The sequence below is a fragment of the Lontra canadensis genome, unplaced genomic scaffold, assembly GCF_010015895.1.
Source record: "Lontra canadensis isolate GAN:19392208 unplaced genomic scaffold, GSC_riverotter_1.0 scaffold16, whole genome shotgun sequence".
Taxonomy (NCBI): domain Eukaryota; kingdom Metazoa; phylum Chordata; class Mammalia; order Carnivora; family Mustelidae; genus Lontra; species Lontra canadensis.
Genome location: NW_022631010.1, coordinates 7,185,215 through 7,208,200, shown reverse-complemented (window position 1 = coordinate 7,208,200; position 22,986 = coordinate 7,185,215). Strand labels below are relative to the sequence as shown.

The 22,986-nt window shown below is 50.4% G+C and overlaps 1 protein-coding gene across 8 annotated transcripts in view; it reads right to left on the bottom strand.

Moving 5' to 3' along the window:
• Positions 1-685: 685 nt before the first annotated feature.
• MAVS (mitochondrial antiviral signaling protein) overlaps positions 686-22,986 on the bottom strand; it is a 29,146-nt gene continuing 6,845 nt past the window's right edge. For 2 of the 8 annotated variants that reach the window (XM_032859096.1, XM_032859097.1), the window contains exons 2-8: positions 18,596-18,809; positions 8,830-9,022; positions 7,465-7,639; positions 6,112-6,284; positions 5,286-5,442; positions 2,866-3,377; positions 686-1,932 (exon numbers count right to left, since the gene is read on the bottom strand). In XM_032859096.1, the coding sequence (XP_032714987.1) occupies positions 1,495-1,932; positions 2,866-3,377; positions 5,286-5,442; positions 6,112-6,284; positions 7,465-7,639; positions 8,830-8,949 (1,575 nt within the window). In that variant the 5' untranslated portion in view covers positions 8,950-9,022; positions 18,596-18,809 and the 3' untranslated portion in view covers positions 686-1,494. Of the gene's footprint in view, positions 1,962-2,865; positions 3,378-5,285; positions 5,443-6,111; positions 6,285-7,464; positions 7,640-8,829; positions 9,023-9,989; positions 11,353-12,580; positions 12,630-18,595; positions 18,810-22,986 lie in introns of those variants that run through there. The other 6 variants (XM_032859098.1, XM_032859095.1, XM_032859100.1 and 3 more) reach the window with 6 other exon arrangements.

The window sequence follows — 22,986 nt, the reverse complement described above, 5'->3', positions numbered from 1 at the left end:
GCCAAAGCAGGGTCGAGAACCTACCAGCTGACAGTTTGGGGGTACCTCCCCAGAAGCTAGCCTTTGTCTCTTGCAGAGCACAGGAATGGAAGTGACTCCTGGAGTTCCAGAAATGGCTGCCTGAAAAAAAACCCATGAAGATATTCCCCAATCCATCTGTCTGCTGGAGAGGCACCCCAAGCCTCACCCTGCACAGCTGCCCCAGGGGGCGTGCCTCCTTTCCCACCCGCCAGTGACTCAGTGCACAGGACGAAGGAGGCTAGGAAGAGAGGATGTAGGGTCTGAATCTGCCTTGTAAGGTGTAGCTGAGCGCTCCAGCCCCTCCGTTTATAACAACATGTACCCAACCCTTAATAAATTCCAGGAACCATTCTAAGATTGGTGTAGATAAACTCATTTAATCCTCACAACACTAGAAGATCTATTTTTTTATACATAGAATATACGTATTTCATCCCCATTTTACAGCTGAGGAAACAGAGGCACAGAGAGGTTAATCAAGAGCGCAAAGGGACAGAGCACAGAGTGAGTGAAAGTTAAGAGTGGGGTACAGGCCCACCCTACACTACAAGCAGCACCCGTACTCACTGGGCACTCTGCCTCTGCTACCCTCATGTCTACCAGGCAGCACAGGGGAGAGGTAGGGGAAACTGTCGGTGTTCACCAACTCTGGGTCAGGCACTTGACTGTGTGCTTCAATCTCAGAAGAACCCAGTGGAGATGCGCCATGATACTCACTGTCCATGTGGGGAAGCAAGACCAGAGAAGTCTGACCATCTGCCAAGGCCACACAGCCCAGGAAGGGGTGGAGCTGAAATCCAAACCTTGGTCTGAGCTCTGCCTGGCAGGCCTCTCCTCCCCAAATTCGCCCCCCTCCGAGCTAAAGAGCATGGAGACCAGAAAGGAAGGAAAGGAAGAGGGGGGTGAGGAGGCTGGAGAGAGGCTTCAGAGGCAGTCCTTAGCCGAGCAGCTTATATTCCCCAGGGTCCAGGAGAATGTCTGGACCTCCTCCACCTCTTGAGGGACCACAAGCAGCCATGTCCCTGGAGATGGACCACCCTGATGCTCCTGGAGTAATGGCTGGGCTTTTGGGGTCTGGAGCAAGGTCCTGTGGAGGTCCGCCCCACCCCGCCGCCACCACTGCCGCACATCTGCTAGCCACCCAGCACAGGGGCAGGATGGGGGGCATTGCCAACCAGTGGTACCTCCTGATCTGTGGACTCAGACAAATGGGTATACAGCCTGGATGGGGATACCTCACCTCCTCCAGAGAATGAAGGTAATAATCCAGATTGCAGGGTAGGCAAGGTCTGTAGCACATGGAGAGGGCATGAGCTGGGACAGAAATGTGGCCTGAGGCCCCCTGGCTTCCCTCTGACCCAGGCTCCACCAGCCCCACAAAAGGGACAAGGCAGGAAGACAGCACAGTCCGTGCTTGGGCTGGATGTCCTCTGGGAAAGGGAGCAGATTCCCAGCACAGAGGGCCCAGGGGCTTCACTGGAGCAGGCGCCGCCTGTAGACCACTGTCAGGAACAAGGCCAGGAATACCCCAGTAGCAGCTGCCCTGAGCCACGGAGCCCAGGCGCTGACCTGGATGTACTCCTCCTCCCCCAGGGGCTCCGGGGTGGCACACGGCCCAGGATTTCCCTCCAGCAGGTCGACACTGGGGTCCTGGGTCACTTGGATCCTAATGGAATCCACTGACTGGTACTCGTTCTCCTCTGGGGCATTGTCAGGCCCCGCGTCCAAGGACTTGCTGTAGCTGAGGGCCAGGTCCGCAGAGCAGCCCGAGAACGGCTCACTGTCCACCCGGGAGGCCAGACAGCCTGGCTTGCTCAGCTCCAACTCGGACTCCCAGCCAGAAGAGCTGGGGTTTGGCTCAGGCAAGCTGTCTCTGGTGGAGATGGTGGGCCCTGGAGCTCCCGCAGTCTCCTGGGAAAGAAAGGAGGGGCTGGAAGGGACTGGGGATGGCAGGGAGATGGCCAAGTTACATGGCCCCATTTCCAGCCAGGTTGTGAACTAGCATTCCAACTCTCCAATTCCCAGCCCGTAGTCTGGAAAGGAAGCCGCCCCCTCTTGGAGACTCAACCCACTGATGGTATAGGAGGGCAGTGGGGGAGGAGGGGACCAAGGCTCTGCTGGCTGGGGTACCAGTGGTGACTTCCTCCAATGTACCCCTCTTGCTACTCACTGGCCTGCCTGTGAGATCACCCCCACCCTCCTGGAGCCCTTGGTGGCTATGGCCCCATCCTACTCTGACATTCTGCCTGGGTGGAAGGCCATGGAGCAGCCACAGCATCAGAGCCCTGCCATGGGCCTAAAGGGTCCCCTGGACTCGGTTGCTCCAGGCAGACAGCAGCTGTAGGGCTGCCCCAAGGGGGCAGGCATGAAGGGGAGGGGCACTGCTGTGTCAGTGTGGCTACCTCCAGCAGGTTAGTCCCATCTAAGACTGTAGTCAGTAAGGACTGGCTCATGGTGGGGCAGACTGGATATCCCAGTGGTAAGGAGCAGGGCACTGAGGCAGGCAGGCTGCCCCGTGCTGCCCCTCATTGTTCAGTCTGCAACACACACTACTGAGCTCCATGGGGAGCTGCGAGCTCTAAATGGGCTAAGGCACATGACCAGTGGGGGTGGCCATCATGCCCCACCTTCCTGAGGCATCCATACTCAGGGGCCTGAAGGATTATTATTACTCTAATGGTTGTGATGTGGGGTCTGGAAGAGGCTAGATCTCAGCTAGCCCTACACCCTGGAGGAGCAGCGCTGGGACATCCCAGGCTAGAGACGGACTGGAGACTGGAAAGGGTCCAAGGACAGGGCTAGGGGGAAAAGCCTGGATCACTGCTGGACAGGGCAAAGACTCACCCCTGAAGGTGTGTGGCTCCTGACGGTGGGCACAGTGCTGGCAGGCACCTTGCTGGGCACCATGCTCGTGGACATCCTGGGCTCAGGCACCAAGCCTGTGGGCACTCTGGGTGCTGCTGTGCCAGCACGCACTGAGTTGATGGGTAGTTTGGACGGTGGCAGACTTGTGAGCACAGTAGTGGCTACTGTCCCTGAGGGTTTTGAGCTGGCAGGCAACTTGAAAGGCACTGTTCTGTCAAGTGCTGAGCTGGCAGGAACCCTGGAGGACGCAGTGCTGGTGGTCAGTGAGCTTGTGGACACCCCAGCCCCCGCGGAGCAGACGCCGGCCTCACGGTGGTCACCAGCACCCCCGGCACAAGCCAAGCCCGTGGACGAGGAGGAGGTGCCAGCAGATGGCACTGACACGGAGGGTGCAGGCAAACGGCTCGCCCTGTGGGTGGAACGGGTCAGGGGCTGGAAGGAGACAGATGGAGACACAGGCCCACGGGATGAGGGGAGGCTGGAGGCCGTGCCTGCAGGGGGCAAAATACAAGGGGAGACACAAATCACAGGACCGTTACTCTAAAATCACAGTCACCCTGGGATCAGAAGGCTGAAGAGCCACTGTGCCCTAGCTCAAGTAGCTACTGCCTCCAGGCCCCCCAACTTCTTACCCAGGGAATCGCCACAGTCCCTTTGGTCACTGCGCCCAGGCCCAGGGGTCCAAGAGATGCAGGCACATCCTTGGTCCTATATATCCTTAGTCCTTGACCTAAAGCTGAGTCTTCTAAGAGTGAAATGGTCCCTCTCCCTAACAGCATCTAGGAGCTTAAAGATCACTCATTATCCTCTGCTCTTTCTTCTCCTGCCTGGGACACCCTCCTTTCCTCCTGTGTCTGCTCCTTAGCTTGGGGGAAATTCTGGATACTCCTCCCTCTGCCACCTTCCCCTCCCATAGGAGCAATTCTGGACCAGGCAGAAGAGCTCCCAGCAGTCACAAGGCACCAGAGGCCCAGCCAGCCCCCAGGGTGCGCAAATCTCCTAGGACACCTATGGACTCCAGGGCAAAGGGTGCAGGGACCAAGCCACCCCTGACATGAGGGCTTGAACTGGGACAAGCAGGAGGAAGCAGGTGGTGACAGTCCATAAAGGCTTTCCCTGTGGAACTCTGAGAACACACATGCCAGGCCCTACAGCTGACAAAGGCCAGGAGTCATTCTGATGTACCACCTGGCTCCCTCCAATCTAACACACAACAGAATCTTGTGGGACCTGTATCCGTGCAGGTACTGAAATCTAAGTGCCCTTTGCCTCCCTGGTCCACATCAACGTCTCCTGCAAGGTGTTTTATGGCAAGCTGACATTGCAAAGTATAAACAGGTGCTGGGGGAAGAATTCTAGGGTGGCAGGAGTGTAGGGCACTAAAGTGGCTTCTCTGAGCCTGTAACTGTTCATGTGCCTTGTGGCTGTCCCAGGGGCACCAAACGCGGGGCAGGCCATAATGTTCCATGGAATGCAGTCTGGGAAATAATGATGCAGAGAAATGCCAGCCTGGGAGGTCAGAATGGACCTCTTCTATATTCCCAAGAGGGAGTGCTGAGATCTGGTTTGGGGTCCAGGCCCTTACCTGATGAAAATCATACTTCCTCTGGGGACTGAGAAGTTTTAGTGATTCCCCGGGAGCTAGATCCCCATTTGGGGTAGGGCAGTGCCCACGGGCTCCCCCGCCGGTAGGTGGCCCAGGCCTTCTGCACTGTTCTCCAGATCCTGAAGAACCCCTGCAGAGTCACTCCTCTTGGTAGAGTCCCCAAATAGCCCTAATCCTCTTCCCTTACCTGTATCCACACCCTCTGCAATGTGACTGTCACTCCTCTCATCCAGGGACGGAATCTATTTCCTGACTCCTTGACTCTGCGCTGGCCTCCGTGACCTGCTTTGGCTCACAGAATGAGGCAGGATGAACACTGCCAGGTTGAGTCTTTGCCCAGGAGCCCGCTCTCTCAGAATTCTGCTCAGCTGCCATGAAACAGACTTGTCTGTGAAGGACGAGGACTAGCTGACAAGAACCAAGGTGCCCAGCCACCAGGCATAAGCAGAGCGTACGTGTGTGTGGGCATCAACGTGTATACAACTGGGAATTGTATACAACGTGAATACAAAAGGGAATTCAGCCGAGATCTGAAGAACTACCCTGAACCAGCCCAAATTGCTAACCCACAGCATCATGAGCTAAATTGCTATATTTTAAGCTACTATATGTTGGAACAGTTTGCTGCACAGAAAATATGGATATGCCCTCTAAGGAACTGAGCTGCTCCCTGAGGTAAACTTCCTTTATTCCCACTCTTGCCTCCTGTCCAAGGAAGCCAGGGGGGCAACTCTAAGTCTTTACCCTCACTGGGAGGTTGGAGAGGCCCCAGAACTCCAGATTCCACATGTACCTGGTGTGTGGGCACCGCCTAGTTCTGTGTCCAGCTCTTCATGTCCACTGGAGGTCAGAGGGCTGAAGGCCGCCATGTCAGAGGACGATTCCAGGGGGCCAGCTGGCCTCCTCAGGACAGCCCCTGAATGGGGCATCCGTGGGACCTTCTTTGAACTCTGCAAGAGGGAAAATATAAATGAGGCAATTGCTTTTCTCAGGAGTGGGCATCTCCTACAGGTCTCAGCCTATAGCACGGAGTACAGAAACTGAGGAAGTCCCTAGCCCTGGCTTTGGTCATTGCCAGACCCTGTCTACTGGAACCTACCTCACCAAAAACACACACCGTCCCATGCGGAGTCTCTATTCATCTGCCTGGCCCTGTAAAAGGTTCCCCTCTCTGATGCTATTGCACAGACCCCTTTCTTGGGCTTCAAGTTCATGGTCTGGCCTCTCCTGGACATCCCAACAGAATCAGCCATTTCCGCCCTGAATCAGCTTTACTGGCAATAAGTACTCCAACCACCCCTTTACCTCCTGCTTCCCCAGTACCCCTCCGCTGTTCATTCCCTGGTCCCTCGATCTACCTCATCTTGTCACACAAACCACTGCAAAGACCACAAAACTGTGGCTTCACAGCTGGCTGGTAAGGGGATTGAGCACTGCCACAGGGTAAAGCCCGGCTCAGCAGTCTGAAAGCTGGTTTGGAGCCTACCTCCACTGAGGGAGCCCTGAGGTTCCGAGCAGAGATTAGACATGGTTTGTGGTTGGGAGAGAAAAGAGCTTCTAGAAGCTGGACAGACGGGAACATAAAAGCAGAAGGCCCAAAGTAGACTGTGAGGACACACCTCTTCCGGGGATTCTGGTGGCTGGGTGTCCTGGACTGACAAGGGGAAACTTGGCTCCTCCTCTCTGTAGCCATTGTGGGGGGCACTGGGGGCCACAGCAGGTCTAGAGGACCGTGGAACCTCAGCAGGAACTAACTGTGGCTCCACTGGGGCTGGAGGCCGGTTCCGAACCCCTGGAGGCAAAGACAGAGTGATGTCAAGGGGGAATCATGGATGCTCCCAGTGACAGGAAAGGCCTGCGTGTTCCTGGACCCCCAGGTCAATGACTATCAGCCCCCACCCCCAGCTCCCAAAGCTGTCCTAATGTAGGATGTACTTAGAAGAGACAAGACTCATTGAGTGGGAGGCAGTAGCAGGAGGAAGAGAGTAAGGTAGGGAGGACAAAAACAAGGAGAGGTAGAAGGAGTAGGGTGGGAAAGGTTGGGGGGAGCATGGGGGGTACTCCACAAGCCTCTCCCAACCCAGGCTGGGTCAGCGGTCACCACTTCTCTGTCCCCTGTCATTCTGGAACCCAGTGGCTTTCTCCTCCTCTTTGTTGGTGGCTGTCACCATTAACTGACCCCTCAGAAAGAAGGATGGAAGGGAGGGAGGGAGAGGGAGGGAGGGAAAGAAAAAAAGAAAGAAAGCAAACAGGAGGCTATTCTAAGGCTGTAAATCTAGTCAGGGTCTCAGCAGTTGTCTCCAGTCTGAAACATAAATAGGGCTGGCTTGAGTTTTCTTCCTGTTTTGACCCTTCAGACCTGACCTCACCAGACCCCTCTGGCCACTTGGCCCGGCAGGGTAACTGGGCAGCTGGGGTGGAGGACTGAGAAAACTCCAGGGGAAGCAAGGGGGAGAGGAAGAGATGAAGGAAAGGAAGGAAGGAACCCATGAGGAAGAAAGAGGAGACAGTGAAGGGGGAAGGGAAGAGAAGAGAAGAGTAGAGTAGAGTAGAGTGGAGAGAAGGCAGTCAGCTGAAAGAGAGACAAGAGGAAGTGAGAAAGAGGAGGGAAGCAAATGTCACAGCCACAAAAATTAGAGGAAGTCCGATCTCCTGAGCACATGGGAGGTGTCCAGTCCCACATCCATCATCTCGTGGTACCCACCACAGTCCTACAATGTAGATGTCTGGCCATTAGTCCCATTTTACAGAGGGGAAGACTGAGGTTTAGAGAAATTAAGGGACTTGGCCGAAGGGACATGGCTAACAAGAAGCTAAGCTGTGATCCACACCCAGGTTTGTCTACTGCCTGGGAGTCATGGAAGGGAAAGTGACAGAGGGAGGCGGGAGGTACAGAGGTGAGGGGAGAGGCTTAATGGAGGCCAGGGGAACCAACAGGGGTTCCACAAGGAGGGCCACAGCAGGAAGCTCACCGGGCAGGTTGCTGTGGTAGATGCGAGCCACTTCATCAGCAAGATCCACCAGCTCACAGGCCCTCAGTGCACTGATAAGGGACTCCACCCAGCCGATCCGCCGCCGAAGGCTGTTGAAGAGCTCCCAGAGGGTGCCCTGGTTCCCAGAGAGCTGGCAAGAGGCCCGCAGTCGGTCCTGGAAGACACAGCCAGCTGCCCTGCTCAAGCCAGGGGGTCCTGGCCCCTTCCCCACTCAGGAGGGGGGACAGCTGCAGAGAGAGGCTCCAAGTAGCCACAAGAGCGAGGCAGCCATCTGAAACTCGGTCAGAGCCCAGGACAAGGCCAGTGTTTGGGCCCAAGTTTAAAGGCGGTTACCAGGAAACAGGCTCTTACTGTGTGCCAGGCCCTGTGCTCAGGATGCTGCGAGCTATTGTCCCAACTCTACTGGTGAGGAAACAGAGGCTTAGCAGAAATAAGGTAACAAAGATCCTACGGACAGATCCTAGTTAGTTCTTCACCAAAGCCTGGGGTTTGTTCAGGCAGCCCCGAAGGCAAAAAGAAAGGGTTTGGATTAGCAGCAGAGAAAAGGGTACAGAGGGAACAGAAGATGAAAAGGAGGTAAAGGGACAGAGAGAGGAAGCCAATGCTAAGAATTAGGAGGCTGGGGGGGCTGAGAGACTCTGATAAGGAGTCTCAGGGCAGAGGAGGTTTTATGGGCACTGAATTCCCACATGCAGATGGGCAACCAGAGAGCAGAAACAAAGACCCACAGGAAACATATCTTGCAGAACTAGTCACAAGGCATCCCCACAAGCCCCCAAATCCAAGGGAGGGGGCCCAAATCCCAACAGCCACAGGCCTGCACCACCACCAGCACAGCCGCGTGGTGGCAGCAGAGAGCCGGTGCCACTGGGAGCAGCTAGAACTGGGAGGCGGCCAGCCCCCACTTCACTTGGGGCCACAGCCAGTTCTGAAAGGCTAGGGCAGCCTGGCTCCCGCAAGCTCTCAAAACTGAGCCCTGGGCTCCCTGTCAGGGCAGGGTCCCATGATAAGGTGAATGGAGTCAACACTGAGCAGGAACAATGACAAGAGACGACGTCAAGGAAAGTCCCGAGGGAAGCACGTGAGGGGACCGAGGCCCAGACATCTCAGGCAGCCAGCACCCTACTTTTTTAGCACTACACCGTATGGACGCGAGAGGGAGCTCAGCCACGTGGGAAAAGGCCAGCCTGAACCACAATTCATTCTGCAAGTTAGAGAAGCGTCAAGGTCAAGAAGCAGGATGCAGAAGATGGAGAAGGAAGGAGTTGGCCCTGGCTTTGGGGGGAAGCTCCGAGCCCCATGCCCCTGCACCAAGTCAGTCAGAGTCCCATGCCCCCAGCTCACCTGGTCACTTGTGGTGAGGCAGGACAGGTAAGGCAGTATCTCCAGAACATGAATGCGGTCAACAAAATTGCTGTAATGGTGGCGGATATACTCGTAAGTCTTTTCCTCGGCAAACGTCATCGCTGTCTAGGTTCTGAAGTGACGGAGGGTTCTGGCCCATAAAAGGACAAATGGAGAGGGGGGGGTAAAAAGGCTAGAAAAGAAAGCATACCACGTATGGTAACAGAGTTGGGAATGGGGTGGGACAAAAGGCAATGACTCCTTTCTTTCTCAATTCTCTGGAGTGCTTGCTTCTTTCTTTAATCGTCTAATTTTATTACTGCCTGAGTCCCAGGGGCCCTCAAGAAATTTGCTTAAAAATGAATTGATGACCGGGGCGCCTGGGTGGCTCAGTGGGTCAAAGCCTCTGCCTTCAGCTCAGGTCATGGCCCCAGGGTCCTGGGATCGAGCCCTGCATCGGGCTCTCTGCTCAGCGGGGAGCCTGCCTCCCCCCAACCTCTGCCTGCCTCTCTGCCTACTTGTGAACTCTGTCAAATAAATAAATAAATAAAATCTGTAAAAAAAAAAATGAAGTGATGACCAAAAGAAATCAGATCCAGCTCTAGGCCCCATTTTTGCCATGCAGGCTAGTCAGTGTTGGGGAGGGCTCTGGCTCCCTGCCATTGTCCCAAGGTTTGTTTGTGCCCTTAGCTGCTGACAGCAAGAAGGCTCCACCAAGAAGTGCTGCTTCCCTGGGGTGTACCAGGAAAAAAAAAGAAAGAAAGAAAGAAAGAAAGAAAAGCCCAAAATAATAATAGGATCATCCTACTTTAAAGGTGAAGGAAACAAAGTACCAAGAAATTAAGGGGCTTGCTAGTTAGTGGAAGAGCAAAAAATGGAAGTCTTCAGGCTTCAGAATCAGGTTCTTTCTAGAACATGACTGCAAGCCCACTATTAAGGCTTGCTGCATACATGTTCTTAGGGTAGGAGGCTGGTTCCACTCACTGTGTGATCTGGGGCAAATTACCAGTCCTTTGCAGGTTTCTCTTCACCCCTAAAATGGTTTAGAGAGCTTGTTTTGAAAACACAACAGTTCAACCACATTAAGGTTCACATTTAGAAGTGCCTAAATTACTAGCAATTGCTACTAGGTACTAACTTGCTACTTAGGTAGCACTTACCACAATTTGCAATTATAGATGGGGTTGTCTGTGAGTTTCTTACCTGCCTCCCCCCTCAGGGAGAGCTGCAGGGAATAAGAGGGACAAGATCTCTGCCATCATCCAATTTATATTCTATTGGGGTGGGACAGATAACAAATCAGTAAACATATACATAAATAAGATTTTCAGATATTAATCTTAAGAAAATAAAGCAGGGTAATGAGACAGAACCCCTGGAGAAAGGTATGTTGCATGGATGGAGGCGGTCAGGGAAGTCTTTCTGAATCCCTGACATTTGAGCTGAGGCCTTCTGGGCTGTAACAAGATCAGTCCTGGGGGTGGGGGTTGGAGGGCGGCACAGCAAATTAGAAGTCCTAAGGCATAAATGAGCTTGGCATGTTTGAAGAACAGAAAACAGGTCTGGGGGGTCCAGGTTTAGAAAGCTAGGGGGAGGGGCAGAGATCAAGATCAAGGAGGTTAGGAGAGGTGGCTCATGTGGGGTGTTGCAGGAAAGGACTTTGGGGGTTGTTTTGGGGGGGGTTTTTTGGAGTGAGATGGGAGGTCATCAGGGGGTTCTGAGCAGGGAAGGGAGAGGCCTGAACTTTTGTTAAAGACCTCCCTGGTAGTTGTGAAAACCTGGACTGTGGAGGGGCCAGAATGGAAGCAGGGAGACAAATCAGGAGGCTAAAGGAAGGGGCCGCAGGATGGGGATGGCGGGAATGCTGCCCTTGGAGGTGGTGAGAGGTGCTTGGGTTCCTGGTGTGCTGCGGATGTGGGAAGTGAGGAAGAGAGAAGAATCAAGGATGCTCAGGTGTTGGTGGGTGGAGGGTGCCATTCAGGCAGGCCAGAGAATCTGGTGGAGAAGCTGTGCTACAGAGAGGTCTCCAAAGCTCCATTTTGAACAAGTGAAGCCTAAGATGCTGTAACATGTCCAAGTAGGTTTTGTGGGAAGGAAGGGGTCAGGAGACGGAGGGTCAGGCTGGAGCAAAAACATAGGTGCCTGGCATGGGTGGGACTCTAGGCCTCATAGTCTCTTGTTATATGCCTTGCTTTGTTAGCCACCAGGGGCGACATTTCCGCTGGTTAATGTGTTAATGACAGAGGTCAAGAGGATCAAGGAGATTTGGGGGGGAGGCTCCTCTGAGCCTTCAGGAGATGAGCAAAGAACAACTCTAAGGTAGCTAAATGACCCTTTCTCCTTCTCTTCCATGGCATCCAGAGAGGTACCAGGAGAGAGTCAAGTAATACATTCTTCTGCATCTGAGCCTCAGCCCTTAGGCATAAGAGTTTGGGAAGTATGGGGACTCATGGGTGGCTCAGTGGGTGAAGCATCTCCCTTCAACTCAGGTCATGCTCCCAGGGTCCTGGGATCGAGTCTGGAATCAGGCTCCTTGCTCAGCCAGTTCTCCCTCGGCCTGCCGCTCCCTGTGCTCGCTCCCTCAGACAAATAAATAAAATCTTTAAAAAAAAGGGGGGGGGGGAGTATGAAGTATAGCATGCTCCAACCAAAAAAGAAAGGAAGTCCATATTTGTTCACATTTATTCACCGTTCCACTAGAGGCGGGCCCCTCCTAAGTTTCTTTCATTTAGGAGAGGAGAAATGATGCCAGGTTGCACAAGCAGACCAGTGGCCCTGTCAGGATTTGAACCCAAGACTTGCTGCCTCTTTGCAGCTCACCATAACGCCTTGCAGAATATAGGCCCTGCTGCAGCAAATGAGGCTCACAGCCCCAGAGGGACCAAGGGCACCGCTTGGGTGAGGGGAGTTGCTGGATAAGGGTGTGCCTGGGAGGCTGCAATATTTAGTCCCTTCTCTTGAAAGAACTGTAAATCGTTCAGACAAGCCCGAGTGCATTCCCTCTATGGCAGTCACGGTTCTCAGGTTGTTGACTGTACTTCAAAAAGTTTTTGAGACGCCTCAGCATGCACAGGAGAACGTCGTTTTTTTTTTTTTTTTAATTTGTTTTTGTTTTTGTTTTTGTTTTCCCAGCATTTCCTTCCGGTCTGAGAGAAGGGCGGACCGACGCTGCGAGGAGAGCTGTCTACCCGAATGCCCCGGAGGCTCTGAAAGGGTCCCGGAAAGAAATAACCACCAGCCGAGAGGGGCGAGGCCTCACCGACTGGGCTCCGATTGCTGGATGGGACCCGGACCAGGCTCGCTGAGGGAGGGAGGCTGTTCTGAGCAGTTGTTACCCCCGAGAACTGTCATGGCCCCGGGGAGGACTGCGGCCCCGGACTTGTAGGCGCGGCCGCGGATCCGGGAGGTTGGCGCGCCCGGGCCAGGCCTCGCCCCGGAGTCACCCTCGGCCTGCCGGGAGGCTGCAGGAGCTCCGCAGCCGGCGCCTGCCTTCTTCCCGCCCAACTTCCCCTCCAGTCCGGGCAGACGCCCCGCGCCACCCCCGGGGCTGGCTGAGGCTCGTGGAGCCCTCGCTGCGGCGAACTGCTCGTGGGCTCTTCCCCAGCCCCGCGCACCCAGTGGCGTCCCTGACCCCCGCGCGCCCCGGCGGACTCCGAGTCCCACTCGGCTCTTGACGCCGCTGGCCACCTCCCCGAACAGGATCCGCGTGCCTTGAGCCGACGGGACAGAGGGCCCGTGACGGCTAACCTACCTCAGGTAGCCACCACTCCACGACCCGCCGACCTCCGCGGACACTCCGGAACCCTCCCCAACAGGGAGGGGGCGCGGCGGGGAGGGGCGGGACGGCGCGGCCATTGGCCGGACGGCGGGGGGGCGGGGCTTCTCGGCACACCCGAGCCAGAGTGCAGTAGGCTGGGGGTGCTTGGCCTTGGCTCGGGGCCTGGACACGCGGGACAGCGCTCCCTGACCGACCTAGGTCCCCGCTGGGGCGTAGAGAATCAGATCATTTTCTTTCCTTGTTTGTCTCGAGCAACGTCCAGGGGAAATCCAGAATCCAAGTGGACGGCCGACCTCGGAGTCAGTGGTCGGCTAGGTCACCGTGCTCCCTACGCTAAGCAATCACTCCTCCCGCCGAGTAATTTGAAGGGGGAGGGCCTTTATGTCATTTGTACCTGGGCACCTAGGACCTGGCACACAGTTAGTGCTCAATAAATATAGGGTGATACGCGAAGTTCACAGGGCGACTCCTGGGGAAGCAGGATCGTGGTGGGAGGAAGCTGGGTAGGTGAAAGCTGGGCAGGGGCACCGCGATTGACTTGCCCTACCTGCTGGGTGTGGGTCTTTAGTGCTGCGTGATAGGCTTCTCTGCCCAAGGGTCTGAGGCAGGTACCTCCCCACAGTGCTTGCCAACTGCCTGGCCCTTCCTCTGCTTGGGGCAGAAGCCAGCAATTACTGAGCCCCCACTGTGTTCCAGGTACAGGCTTAAAGTCTTATACCTTAGAGCCCACTAAATACTCTCACAATAACCAGGTTGAGGTTTATTTTTCCCGGTTTTAAGAGATATTAAAAGATTCAGAAAATGGCAGTTCTTACTAAACTTAAATATGCCAAGTCTATCACCCAGCCACCACTCTCTTAGCCGTGTGTCCACCTAAAAATGTACAGGATACCTAGTGTTCATAGTGGCTTTGTTCGCAATAGCCAAACTCTGGAAACAACCCAGAGTTTCCCTCAGCAGGAGAATGAAGAGACCAAAAGTGGTGTGCTCACATTATGGAATAGTATACAGCAGTGAAAAAGACAATCGATCACTACGCATAACATGGATGACTCTCACCAGGATAAATGGGAACCACAGTTAACCAAGTCAAGCACAAAGAATACATCCTGTTTGTTCCTTCAGTGGCAAGGTAAGGCAAGGTTCAAAAACAGGCAAAACTCATCTACATAAATAGAAATCATTCACTGGTTACTTCTGGGTGGGTACAAGGGAACTTTTGCAGGGAATAGAAATGTTCTCTATCATTGTTTTAAAGATTTTATTCATTTATTTGAGAGAGAGAGCATGTACATGACCAGGGGGAGGGACAGGGGGAGAAGCAGACTTCTTGTTGAGCAGGGAGCCTGACGTGGGGCTTGATCCCAGAACCCTGGGATCATGACCTGAGCTGAAGGAAGGCGATTAACCAACTGAGCCACCCAGCCACCCAGGTGTCCCAGAAATATTCTGTATCTTGATGTGAGTGGTGGATACATGGGCTTGTGCATATGTAAAAATGCATCAGCTGTACAGTCAAGATTGTTATACTTTATACTACAACTTAAAAGTGAAAGACTGGGCACCTGAGTGGTTCAGTCAGTTAAGTGTCTGCCTTTGACTCAGGTCATGATCCCAGGGTAGGAAGATCAAGTCCTACCTCTGGCTCCACACTCAGTGGGGAGCCCGCTTGAGGTTCTCTCTCTCCTCTGGGGCCGGGGGAGGGGTGGGGGGGTGAGGAGGGTAGGGAGGTGGGGCGTGCTTTGGCAGAGATCACATGCAAATGCCTGAGTACACACCTATCTTAAAAGTCAATGCTCCCAAACTAAGCCACAGGAAAATGCCTGAACACTTTTTAGATGAGATTTTATTCATTAGTAATCCTGTGGATATTTCACAACATTCAGCATTTACAAAATGTTATTATCACACCTGAACTCAACTAACTGTAATAAAGCCAGTATGCCTTGTTTAGCCAAGACAGGGTGAATGTCAATTGGTTCAAGAATTCATCTTGCCTGCTACCTACTCCAATCCATGACCTCATATCTAATTCTTGAAGGAAGAACACGGGAGGGGCACCTGGGTGGCTCAGTGAGTTAAAGCCTCTGTCTTCGGGTCGGGTCATGATCTCAGGGTCCTGGGATCGAGCCCTGCATCGGGCTCTCTGCTCAGCGGGGAGCCTACTTCCCCCACTCTCTCTGTCTGCCTCTCTGCCTACTTGTGATCTCTCTCTCTCTCTCTGTCAAATAAATAAAATCTTAAAAAAAAAAAAAAAGAATATGGGAGTGTGACGACTGGCTTCCAAATGCAATTTTCACCCCTGTCTCTACCCTTATATTAGGAAAAAAAAAAAACAACAAAAAACACAGCTTTCTCAAAAACACAATGAGATACTATCTTAGCCCATTTGGGCTGCTGTCTGGGAGGCCCAGACAACAAACAATTATTTCTAATTCTGGAGGCTGGGAAGTCAAAGATCAAGGTGCCAGCAGATTTGGTGTCTCATAGACGCTCACTTGCTACTTCAGAAAACAGTCTTCTTGCTGTCCTCACATGATGCTTCCATCATGTGAGCAAGGGAGATCTCTGGGTCTCTTTAAAAGAGCACTAATTTGGAGCACCTGGGTGGCTCAGTGGGTTAAAGCCTCTGCCTTCAGCTCAGGTCACGATCCCAGGGTTCTGGGATCAAGCCCTGCATCCGGCTCTCTGCTCAGCAGGGAGCCTGCTTCCTCCTCTCTCTCTGCCTGCCTCTCTGCCTACTTGTCATCTCTGTCTGTCAAATAAATAAATAAAATCTTAAAAAAATAAAAAAATAAAAGAGCACCAATTTGATTCGTAAGTGCTCCACCCTTGTGACCCAAATCACCTCCCAAAGATACCACCTCCAAATACCATCACATTGGGGATTGGATTTTAAAATATAAATGGTGGGGACATAAACATTTGGTCTATAGCAGATACAAACCTTTAGGATGGCTACTATAAAACCAACAAACAAGAAAATAACAAGTGTTGGCAAGGATATGGAGAAACTGGAACCCTTGTACATTACTGGTACGAATGTGAAATGGCGCAGCTGCTATGGGACAGGATGGCTGTTTATTGTGGTGTAACATATACAGAACATAAAATTTAACATATTCTAACCACTGGTAAGTGTACAGTTCTCTGGCAGTATTCACACTGCTGTGCAGCCAACGCCACTGTCCATTTCCAGAACTTTTTCATCTTCTCCAACTGAACCTCTCTACCCATTAAACACTAAGTCTTCACGCTCCATTGCTCCCCAGCTCCTAGAAGCTCCTATGCTACTTTCTGTCTCTAGGAGTTTGACTGTTCTAGAGAGCTTATGTAAATGGAATGATACAATATTTGTCATTTCGTGATTGGCTTATTTCATGTAGCATAGTGTCTTCAAAGTTCATCCCTGTTATAGTATGTGTTAGAATTTCCTTCCTTTTGAAGGCTGAATAAAATTCCATTGTATGGATAGACCACATTTTGTTTATCCATTTGTCCACTGCTTCTACCTTTGGCCAGTTGTGAATAATGCTGCTGTGAACGTGGAGGTACAAATATCTGTTGAAGTCCCCACTTTCGTTTCTGTGGGTATACCTCCAGAAGGAGACTTGCCGGATTGTATGATAATTCTATTTTTAAATGGGAAAATGGGTGGAGAGGTTCAGCTGCAGAAGATGAAAAAGTTCCAGCAATGGATGGTGATAATGGCTGCAAAACAATGAATGCTCTTAATGCCAGGGAACTGCACACCCCACAATGTTTAGAATGGTAAATTTTATGTTATGCCTATGTTACCACAATAAAAATCCTGGCCTACATGGTCTCCTGCCACCTTTGCCTGGGACCCTAAGGAGAGCATATCATCTCATCTATGCTATTCTTGCCAAAACTCATAATCTGAAGCCAATCATGGGGAAAATGTCAAAAACCCCAAATGTGGGCCATTCAAGAGGTGTCTCGTTCCATACAGTAGCCACTTTGCACCATAGCCATTTCCCACAAATTAAGGTATTGATGTAAAACTCAGTTACTCAGCCCCAGGAGCCACATTCTAAATGCTATTTTTATATATGGCTAATGGCTGCCACAGTGTACAGCACAGATATTGTGTGTTTCTCTCATTGCAGAAAATTCTACCAGAGGGTTTTAAAAAAAGGTATACCGGACAGCACTGACCTACAGAATAACTCTCCAAAAATGTCAAGGAAAGACTGAGGAACTGTTCCTGATTAAACAAAAATAAAGAGATAGAACAACTGAAAGCAATGGGAGATCCTGAATTGGAACCTGAAAGAGGAAAAAGGACATTGGTGGGACAAATGTGGAAGGTTTACTAAGACTTTGGATTAGTTAATAATACTCCATCTGTGTTAATTTTCTGGTCTTTATCATTGTACTGTGGTTATGTAAGATGTAAACATTTTATTATTTTTGTAACTGTTTTGTAAGTCTGAAATTATTTCAAAATGAAAAATTTTTAAGTAAAATAAAATGTAAAGCCATCCCTATCTTACTATTTATATTATTGTACCTTTTACAGTTGACTGCGTTCCACCCTATTTCATGAGTAGATTGCATTTTGGGGGCTTTTGAAGTTTTTATTTAAATTCCAGTAAGTTGGGGCGCCTGGGTGGCTCGGTGGGTTAAAGCTCTGCCTTCGGCTCGGGTCATGATCTCAGGGTCCTGGGATCAAGCCCCGCATCGGGCTCTCTGCTCAGCAGGGAGCCTGTTCCCTTCCTCTCTCTCTGCCTGCCTCTCTGCCTACTTGTGATCTGTCAAATAAATAAATAAATCTTTTAAAAAAATAAATAAATTCCAGTTAGTTAACATACAGTGTAATATTAGTTTCGGGTGTATAATATAGTGACTCAGCACTTCCATATGCCACCCAGGGCTCAATCATGACAACTGCTCTCCCCAATCCCCATCACTTGTTTCACCCATCCCCCACCACCTCCCCTCTGGTGACCATCAGTTTGTTCCCTATAGTTAAGAGTCTGTTTCTAGATTTATCTCTATCTCTCCATGAGTAGAGTTTATTGATCGCTATCTGATTATTAGTGGAAGGGCAAGAGAGTGATCTATATCCCAGGCACCCACCCCCGCCCCTCCAGTGAGGGCCTGTGGAATCCGCCTCCATAATAACCAAGCATAACCAAGCAGGTGGCCCAAGTCCCGAAGCGGGTGCTATTAGGAGGGCCATGGCTCAGATGTGTTGACTCAGCAGCCACCAGCTCACGTTTCCCCCCAGAGAGCAGAGTCAGGCCCAAAGAATAGCGACGGCCCCAAAAAGGGAAATGTTCTCATGTCTGACGCCCTTCAGGGAGCTCTCTAAGACTGAAAAACAAAATCTGAACCCGTCTTTACAACCTTGTTTCAGATAAGTTTTTAAACTGTTATTATTTAAACTATTTTATCTTTCACACTGCCAATTTCATTTCAAAAAAATTGATATATTTTCAACAAAGCTGGGGAAAAATTTTATGCTTATATAGTTACTATGGGGAAAACTAGAAATGCTTGATGAAGAAAATTGAAATCTGCACTCCTAAGGCTACCACTCAGGAGAAACTGCCAGTGATATTCCAGTGTTGTCTTGTCTTTTCTTTCTCTCTTTCTTTCTTTCTTTTCTTTTCTTTTCTTTTTTTTTTTTTAATAAAGATTAGCTTATTTATCAGAGAGAGAGAGAGAGATGAGAGGCTGGGGGGGGTAGGGAGGGAAGGGCAGAGGAGGAGAAGAATCCCAAGCAGACTCTCCACTGAGCACAGAGCGCACAGGGGGCTGGACCCCATGACCCTGAGATCACCACCAGAGCAGAAATCAAGAGTCGGATGCTTAAGTGACTGAGCCACCCAGGTGCCCCACGCCAGTGGCTTTTACCTAGGATATGCTTTCCTGCAATACAGGGCCTCTGAGTACTCTGGCTTCCAGGAGTCACCCTTGGACTGTCTGGACATAACAGGGTCTGGTATAAGCTCACCTTACCTTTCAGTGGTCTCAGGAGAAGAAGGCTTGTCAGCTTGTGGGTCAGTCCCTGCTGCAGATGGCTCTTTTGGGGCTCAGTCCCGGTGGTCAGTCTACATGGCCTCTTCATCAGCCTCAGGACATTGTTTGCTGGTCACCTGCCACTCAGGCACTGCTCTCCTGCACTTTCTTCCCGAGAACCACTGACATAAGTTGCTTGGCAACAGACATTTACCTAAAATTTGTGGGAAAACAAGCAAATGTGTGTGTGGGCAGGGTGTGGCTTGCAAGCTACCAGAGTTCACAGATGTCCCCCAGTACAGCAACCTTCCCCTGATCACATTCCTCCATGGCCCCAGCTTCCTACAGCAGCAATCCTTGCTTTCAGCCCCTCTTCCTCTCTCTTGTCCTAAGGCCCCTCCCCTAGGATCTGGAACCGGTGCAGAAAACAGAAAACACTGTGGTTCTTTTGTGCACAAACGGGCTTTGTTTCTTGAAGCATAATTCTGTGAAATGTATCAATCTTAAGTGTGCCACTTGATTTTCACCTGTCCAACCAGCACCTGGATCAAAATCAAGACTCTTTCTGTCTCTCAGAAAGTTCCCTTGTACCCCTTTATCAATCTCAACCCCAATTCATTATTCTGATTCCAACACCATAGTTTAGTTTTTGCCTGTTTTTGAATTTAATATAAACAAAATCAAATAATACATGCTCTTTGGTGTCTGGCATCTTTCACCCAGCATTTTTTTTAAGTAATGTCTACTCCTAACAGGGTACTCGAACTCAGGGTTGCATTCCCCACTGACTGAGCCAGCCAGGCGCCCCTACTCAACATGTTTTTGACATTCGTCTATGTTGTTGCATCTATCAGGAATTCGTTCTTCCATTGCTGGGTAGTATTCTATCACACAAGTATGTCACAATTTATTTATTAATTCTATTTTCTTCTTTTTAAAGATTTTATTCATTTGACAGAGAGAGAAAGAGATCACAAGTAGGCAGAGGCAGGCAGAGAGAGAGGGGGAAGCAGGGAGCCCGATGCAGGGCTCCATCTCAGGACCCTGAGATCATGACCTAAGCCAAAGAAAGACGCTTAACCATCTGAGCCACCCAGGCGCCCCTATTAATTCTATTATCTATGGAATACTTGGGCTTCTCTGGGTTTGGGCTACTAGCAATAAGGCTGCTATGAGCATGCACGTATAAATCTTTTTGTGGAGCTAAGCCCTCATTTAAAAATTGCTGGACAATAAGGTATGTTTAGCTTTAAAAGAAGCTTCCAGGGATACCTGGCTAGTTTAGTTGTTAGAGCATGTGACTCTTAATCTCAAGGTCATGAGTTCAAGAGCCACACTGAGCATGCAGCCTACCTAAAAAGATTAAAAAAAAAAAATAAAAAAGCTTCCAAGCTATTCCCTAAAGAGGAATTTTACACTTCCACCAGCAGTGTACTGATAGTTTCAGGTGATTCAATTCAGTCCTCTACTTCACCAATGCTTAACATGGTCAGTTTCTTTTTTTTTCCCAGAAGAAGGAATTTAATACAGAAAATTAGTTCATTTCCAAATTGGGCGGGGGTTGGGGGGATGCTGCAGGCAGCAGGAGGCCACCAAGGTAGTAACTGAGCTCAAGAGCACACCCCTATAACCACAGTCAGAACTGAGAAGGCTGCTGCTGCCACCCCCAGCTCCACAGGGCTCTGTCTCAATGTCCAGTCAAGGCAGGAATGCCAAGTCTGGCTGCTGAGATTCCTCTAGATCCTCACATATTTGTGTCCTTGCTGTCAACAGAGATGGTAGCAGGAAGATGGCTCCACCCCCCAAATCTCTGGTGGGGCATCTAATTGTCAGACCACATTTTTCTTTTTTTAAGATTTTATATATTTGACAGAGACAGCAAGAGGGGGAACACAAGCAGGGGTAGTGGGAGAGGGAGAAGGAGGCTTCCAGCCCAGCAGGGAGCCTGATGCGGGGCTCAATCCCAGGACCTGAGGATCATGACCTGAGCCAAAGGCAGAAGCTTAATGACTGAGCCACCCAGGCGCCCGTGTCAGACCTCATTTTTAAATATGTATTTGTAGTTCTGTGCACATTTACATATTTGTATATATTTAAAGATTTATTTATTTGAGAGAGAGCACATGAGGAAGAGGAGGGGCAAAGGGGGGAGAATCCCAAGCAGATTCCCCACTGAGCACAGAGCCCAACAGGGACTTGGTCCCATGACCCATGGGATCATGACCTGAGTCCAACCGATAGAGCCACCCAGGTACCCCTCATTTTATATTCTTAATTCTAGCTGCAAAGGAGTCTGGTAAGTATATTTTCCACTTTTCAGCCTCTGCAGAATATAGGAAAGCACCCTATAAAGAGGTAGGAGGGAGCCTGGCCTTTTCAGTTGGCTTTTGCTGAGTAAAAAAGCTATCCCAAAATGTAACTGATTAAAATAGCAACCATTTATATTTAGCTCACAATTATGCAGGATGGTGATTTGGTACTGAGCTCAGCTAGCCAGTTCTCAACTTAGTTGGGCTCACTCATGCCAGTTACCAAATCTGTTGGGAACTGACTGGCTGACGATGGGCTCAGCTGGGATGGATCACCTCTGTCTCATGTGGTCTCTCACTCTCCAGCAGGCTAACCTAGGCTTGTTTTCATGATGGCTGGGCAGCTTTCCAAGAGAGAGCTCAAAATGCTCTTCGGGCCTTGGCTCCAATATAGCACATCACTTCTGCCACATTCTGCTGGCCAAAGCTAGTCACTAAGACTGGCCCAGATTCGAGGGCAGTGGAAATAGATTTCCACCTCTTCCAGAAGGTGACGTAAAGCCACAGTGCAAGGGTGTGAATAAAGGGTGGAATGAGAAGTCAGGGCAATCTAGTCCCCAGCACCCACCATACCCCCCACTCCTGGAACCAGCCAGCAAATCCCAAGTACTCTCTTTGTTTTCAACAAGCAACAAGATTCCCTAAATCTTACCTTTCTGTTCCTTTATTTTGTCCTGTTTCCTGGGTTCCTTCATTTTCCAGATCTTCAAATTAATGTTTAATGTAAGCAATACCTTCACTTTCTGAGAACTCATTCTTATTCTCTGTTGTTCCATAAGGCAAACCTCAGGGATGTGAGATCTTCCTGAATCTAATTACTAAGAATAGTAGGGAGAGAGCTTAAAAAAATTTTTTTTCCTACTGTTCCAACTGCATGGTTTTCTTCTAAAGCCATTTTTTTGCTGTTTTCTTAGTTTATTTTTTGCATTGGCAGTCTTTCCCCTAACGTCTGATGAACATTTTTTTGCATTAAGAATGAGGCAATAGGGGGCACCTGGGTGGCTCAGTCGTTGAGCGTCTGCCTTCAGCTCAGGTCAAGATCCCGGGGTGCTGGGATGGAGACCCACATTGGGCTCCCTGTTCAGCGGGGAGCCTGCTTCTCCCTCTCTCACTTCCCCTGCTTGTGTTCCCTCTCTTGCTGTATCTGTCAAATAAATAAAATCTAAAAAAAAAAAAAAAAAAGAATGAGGAAATAGGGGTGCCTGGGTGGCTCAGTCGTTAGACATCTGCCTTCAGCTCAGGTCATGATCCCAGGGTCCTGGGACTAAGCCCCGCATGGAGCCCCGCATCGGGCTCCCTTCTTGGCAGGAAGCCTGCTTCTCCCTCTCCTGCTCCCCCTGCTTGTGTTCCCTCTCTCATTGTGTCTTTGTCAAATAAATAAATAAAAACCTTAAAAAAAAAAAAAAAAGAACGAGGCAATAAAAAGCACTGGGGAAGTTCTGTGCACATCCACTGGTTGACTTCTTTCTGGGGCAGGCAGATGGGGACTGACCTGTACCAGAGCCTCTGCAGGCCAGAACACAAGGCTCTTATGGATGGGGCTATTCTGTTTCTTTAGGGCATGGATGCTTAACCTGGTTCAGGCCAATGACTCCTTGGATTGTCTGGTCAAGTCTGGAAGCCAGAGTAGTATTTTAAAAGGCATTTAAAAATACATGGGATTACCCCAAAATCCCAGTTATACTGAAATAGTCATTGAGCTTTTAAACAACATTTCCTCTCTCTCTGTGAGCACCCAGGGCTCTGTTGGTGGGATTCTCTATCTCCTGACTGCTACACATATTTAAAGTGTACAATTTGATGAGATTTGACATATGTGTATACTTGCCAAACTATCATCACAATCAAGATAATGAACATATCCATCATCCTCCAATTCCAAAATTGCCTTTTGTAATTTTTTTTCCTTTTTAAATGTTGGCCACAAGTGGCAATGGTATTAGCAGAATCTGAGACTTGATCACTAAAAGAAATGATGGATATTTTCTTTTAAGATTTTTTTAATCTATTTGACAGAGAGAGAGAGAGAGAGATCACAAGCAGGCAGAGAGGCAGGCAGAGATAGAGAGAGGGGGAAGCAGG